The sequence below is a fragment of the Ipomoea nil genome, unplaced genomic scaffold (assembly GCF_001879475.1).
Source record: "Ipomoea nil cultivar Tokyo-kokei standard unplaced genomic scaffold, Asagao_1.1 scaffold1834, whole genome shotgun sequence".
Taxonomy (NCBI): domain Eukaryota; kingdom Viridiplantae; phylum Streptophyta; class Magnoliopsida; order Solanales; family Convolvulaceae; genus Ipomoea; species Ipomoea nil.
In genome coordinates, this window is record NW_017618262.1 from 4,224,229 (window position 1) to 4,229,738 (window position 5,510).

Genomic DNA, 5,510 nt, shown 5'->3' on the forward strand with positions numbered 1-5,510 from the left:
GAATTTGGATAAAGACTCGTGTCTTTTAATATAATATATTTTTGTGCTAACGCCGTCATTGTTTGGACCTTCTGGAAACAGCTGGAGATGGTCTATATTTTTATTATATGATGACTTTATTCACTTCCCAACTCGACTTCATTTATAAGTCTTCCTACTAAATAACGGCTTGAATTCATTTACTTGCTATTTATTACTTCTCCCTTACCTAAGCTGGGAGATTCGTCAAAGGGGAGAATCAAACATTCAAACTACCTCTGCCCATCCCCCCAAACCTTTGCTACTTCTGTCTTCCTAAGCAAACCCACATGGCTGGAACATAATAACATTTTGACAATAAAGACCCCCAAGATTATTTTGAAAAATGTTCACAATAGTAATAACAGAAACCGAGATGAGATGAGATCGTCTAACCCTGGAAATTTACTCCTGTGTCCTGTTTATCTGCCACTCCCCATCTTAGATTTTGAAAAGCTTAGCAAACTGCAAGGGATTTTACGGCACATGTAGATGAAGATTTTACACGACTAGGCAGCAGCAATATGCTAGATGGATGGAGAAGATATGTATAATGTTACCTCGAAAAGATTAGAATTTAATGACTTGTTTAGGTTGACTTCCTCGCTTTCCAAGTGCCTTATCCAGAGCGGTATGGAAATCATCAAAAGGTACAAGCTCCATCCTGCAGATTAACATTTTGATGATGCATTGATTTGCATGTGCATTATTATGAGTAATAGTATCAGTAGGCTCCATATAACTGCAGAGCAATTTTCAGGTCTCGAGTAAAAAATTTAACATTCCAACATTCAGCGAGAAGTACACTAAACATCCAGTGAATATATTGCAGTCATTTATATCTAAAATGCAACAGAGAAAACACATCTTTCTCCCTTTAAAAGCTTCCTTGATTAGTTATGATTGAGTGGTCCAAAAAAGTTAATCTAGTTGTCAAATAATCTTCACAATGGGGGAAAAATGCCAAATTGGCAATTGATGTGTATCAATTACTTGAGTCACTAGATATTTCAAGAGAAGGAACTTGAAAAGAATAGAAGAGGAGGGTATGGGGGTTAGCAAGAGTAAGTTGAGAATGCATACTCATAGGTCAATTTCCCATCACGAGCTAGGCCCAAAAGATAATCTATCATGCCATGACACTGTTCTGCTTTATCTGAACTTAACCACTTTTGGAGCCAAAACCCTCTCAAAGAAAGATCCTACAAACATAATATCAAAAGGTGGCAAATGCTTCTTCATAAAGAGCACATGGAACTGAGTTTCTCGAAATTATACTTAAACTATACCTTAAATATAAAAGAACTTGTTGATACAGTTACAGGTTTCTTTGACATACCACCATACGTAACCATAGTTCCACCCTGCCTGAAAAGAGCATGTTAGCCTTTTATATCTGGAAAAGGAAAAAAAGAGTTCAAATTTGGAGTTATCTAACCTCAAGAACTTGAGAACCAAAGAAGCAGCATTTCCGCCAACACAGTTAAACCCCAAAGCAGGTTCAGGTATACTGCCCTATGACACATGAGAGTAAAATGCAATACAGAGTAAATAAAGAGAAAGTATAGTAATTCAAACTTGTCACGGACGTAGATGCCAGTAAAATAAAATGAGACATACAGAACACTTCAACAATTCAGCCATTGAATTAAGATGATGTAAGATACCAGGAGAGTTTTGACATTTTTCACTTCAAGTTGACTCTCAGTAAATACTTCATCTGCACCAAGCTTTATGAGTTTTTCTTTTGCTTCATCTGATCCTGGTCTGTTCATAATGATTGCTTAAACAAGGAAAAACTATGCAACGAGGAAAGCATGCCTGTCATAAATATAAAATAAGGAAAGTTGAATGTGGTGGAAGCTAATTCAAATACCTGTCTCTTAAGATGTTAATACTATGAATGCCTCGAACTCGTGCAAGTTGAATAAGACATTGCCCAACAATGCTTGTGGCACCATTTTGCACAATAGATTCTCCTACACATGCACATAAATCAGAAACTGGAGATCGAAGGGAACACAGTAATAATTGAGGAGAAATGGCAATACCTGATTTTAAAACCACAAAGTCCTCAAGCATTCTCAGGGCAGTCAATGGATTAACAATTACAGTAGCAGCATATTCCATTGGTGTGTTTTTGTCAATTTTGTACCAGAGACTTTGCTCTTTTACAACATATGTCTGCCATGTGCCTGTTAAGAGGAGAAAAAAAATGAACAATTCCTTGCTTGTAAGACCACAAAGCCACATGGAGATCTTTCATGCCATGAAGTATATTGGGAATAGAAATGAATCTCCAGTGGTTAGAATAAAGTGTATAATAAGACTACCATAAAAATCAAGGTATCTACACTCCATTTCAAATATGAAATTCAGTGACATCTCCTAACCTTGGTTCTAGAAGGCCCACCTTGAAATAGTCGACCCAAAAGCTAATGACATAAAACAATACAAAGCATATATAAAAGTCAAACTTCGAACTTTCTACTTTGCCAGAGGAACAGAGTGAGAGAAAAGAAGTACATAAAACTGCACGTTCAATTTCTGAGATCATAAATGAAAGGTCATACCTGAAGTTGGTGGAAAGGCAATAACCCAATCTCCAGGGGAAAGAGACTTTACTGCAGCGCCTATTGCATGAACCTCTCCAACCCCTTCATATCCTCCAACAGCTGGTGGTGATGGCCTCACAGGATATACACCTATGACAATAATTTTTTTACCATATATTACATTCTATAACAAGATTTTTATATGTGAATCATCAATCCGTTATTCATTTCAAAAGGTGGCATAAAAATAAAGAATAATAAGTTCACTATTTATATGGTATAACCTAGAGCTTTTCAGCAACAATAGTTGAATTTAGGCTAAACTAACATATCATTCTACTTAAAACAAAAACTCAACCAAAATTGCTGCAAAGTTATGGAAATCCTGGGAAGTCTCGGGTATGAAATGAGTCGAATGACTATAGCCTACCACTTACAACAGAATGATTGAAACTAAGTTTGTACAAAAATTAAATTACTACACAGACGAAATTGTTCAGAATTTTTAGCTGAGGAGAAGAGGGAGAGAGAACTAAAATGATCAGACCTTCTATTCTGTTAATATCCGATGGATTAATTGGAGCCGCAAGCATTCTAACGCATACGTCGTTATCTTTGATTTCTACTGGCGGAAGCTCAGTAACTCTGCAACACAAACTTATTAGTAGGAGTATAAGAATGTATTCACACATATACTCGTATGTATACTATAAATATATATATATATATATATATACTCCGCGTTATTCTTGTGTATAAGAGCAAATTGAGGTAAAACAAGCAGAAATTTCTGGAATTTGGAATCATAACGTGGGCCAAATTGAACATTATATGCAGGATGAGTGGTACCTGGTGACAGAATCCGGAGGGCCTTGCTGATCGTAGACAATGGCCTTGGAAGGCGGAGACAAGGCCGCAGAAAATGCTCGGATTGTGGAGGTTGCGACGCGAGGACGGTGAAGAAAGGACCGGCATAACTGCGAAGACGGAGTCGCTGCTACGCGGAGGAGGGATTTTAGGGAAAGTAATCCAAGTCTCGCCATTAACAGATGAATTTTTCTCTCTTAAGAATCTAGAGTAGAACGGTGGGACTACTGGTAACTGCGATTTGAAAGCTGGTGGAATAAGTAGAGTGACACTAAAAACATCGTCGTTTTGCCCTCATGATTCTTGACCACCGGCGACGTCCCACAGTCCGGCGTGTTCCCAGGCCGTTTCAGTCCTATTGGGCCAAAGATTGGGCTCTCGGGCTCAATCGCATTCATTCATTTGACTAACTATATAAACACTGACCCCACGTACCCAATCATTCTTCCCAAACACCGACCCCACGTATCCAGGCAAATTATGCCCTGCACCTGTGTCCACAATGCATTGTGGACATGAGTTCAAAACGATGTCGTTTCTAAGAAAAACGTGTCATTTCAGTTTACAAAAAAAATTGATTTTGTCTCGCCGTTAACGGCGTTATTCGTTTGTATCATTATGAATGTACAGTTATGGCATTATGAATGTACAGTTATGACGTTATGAATGTAAGTTATAAAATTATAAACACAGAATTCTGACATTATTAACTTACAATTATGAACATATAGTGATAAAATTATGAACATAGAGCTCTAAAATTGTGAACATGGAGCTTCGAAAATTATGATTTTACACTTACTGAATTATGAATGTACAGTTATGCAATTATGAATGTACAGTTATGCAATTATGAATATACAGTTATAGAATTATGAACACAGAGCTCTGACATTATGAACTTACAATATGAACATATAGTGATAAAATTATGAACATAGAGCTCTAAAATTGTGAACATTGAGCTTCGAAAATTATGAATGTACAGTTACGGAATTATGAATGTACAATTATGGAAGTATGAATGTACAGTTATTGAATTATGAACATAGAGCTCTGACATTATGAACTTACACTTATAAACATATAGAAATAAAATTATGAACATATACTCCTATAACGAAGAGGTCTGAAATTATTTTTTAAAAAAAAATGAAAGATAACAGTGCCTAACGGCACTGTTACCCGTGTCTAGCAGGCATGCTGGACACGGGTCCATAGCATAACGATTGACATATCCAATCATTATTGTGTAGACTATGGTTCGCAATGTGTGGATCATACTACTAAACAATGTACATTTAGTACATAAATAATGTACTTTTAGTATATTAAAAATATACATTGTATTTAAGAAAAATATATTATTTAAGCACTAAAAGTACATTATTTTGTATAATGTACATTTAGTACACGAATAATGTATTTTTTTAATATATTAAAAATATATTTTTTAGTATGGTTCACACATTACTGTGTAGACCATGGTCCACATTATAATTTGCCCTACGTACCCATGCATATGCCACATTGGCAAATTATTATATGGACTCGGATCCAAAGATACACAATTTACATACTAAATGTTCGCAATTTACCTTTTAAAATTCACAATTTGTGATGACCCTGTATTGTATTAATGCATTCTCAAAACTTAAAAACACAATTTAGAATTTTCAAAAAAAAAATAAAAAAAGAAACACAATTTATATTCTAGATGCTCACAATTCTAATACTAAAAATATACTCCGTACAATTTAAGATAAAGGTCCACCTTGCAAGGTGGACCCTAGTCCATTGTAGAACAATTGATGCCACATTCCTCATTAAACATGAATCTCATTTTATATTTACGAGAAAGTCTACTGTACTTTTTTTTTGAAAGTTACTGACTCTATTACTATTACATTGTAGTATCTGTTCATATACTTTCTCAACCTACTGAAACACAAAAAATCAATAACGCCTCCACTGAGGCTTGAACTCATAATTTTTCAAATAGAAGTTCAACCCGAATACCATTAGACCACATAGTCCTGGTATATAATTTCTTAACCTATTGAAACACAA

The 5,510-nt window shown here is 35.5% G+C and overlaps 1 protein-coding gene across 1 annotated transcript; it reads right to left on the bottom strand.

The window, feature by feature from the left end:
* Positions 1-309: 309 nt before the first annotated feature.
* On the bottom strand, positions 310-3,845 carry LOC109192745 (probable trans-2-enoyl-CoA reductase, mitochondrial). Its single transcript, XM_019343448.1, has 11 exons — positions 3,423-3,845; positions 3,121-3,218; positions 2,592-2,723; positions 2,070-2,213; positions 1,895-1,997; positions 1,686-1,785; positions 1,457-1,533; positions 1,308-1,386; positions 1,102-1,220; positions 579-682; positions 310-483 (listed from the first exon to the last, which is right to left on the bottom strand). Exons 1-10 carry the CDS (start codon positions 3,614-3,616, stop codon positions 589-591), a joined length of 1,140 nt encoding a protein of 379 aa, XP_019198993.1. The 5' UTR covers positions 3,617-3,845; the 3' UTR covers positions 310-483; positions 579-588.
* Positions 3,846-5,510: the final 1,665 nt, after the last annotated feature.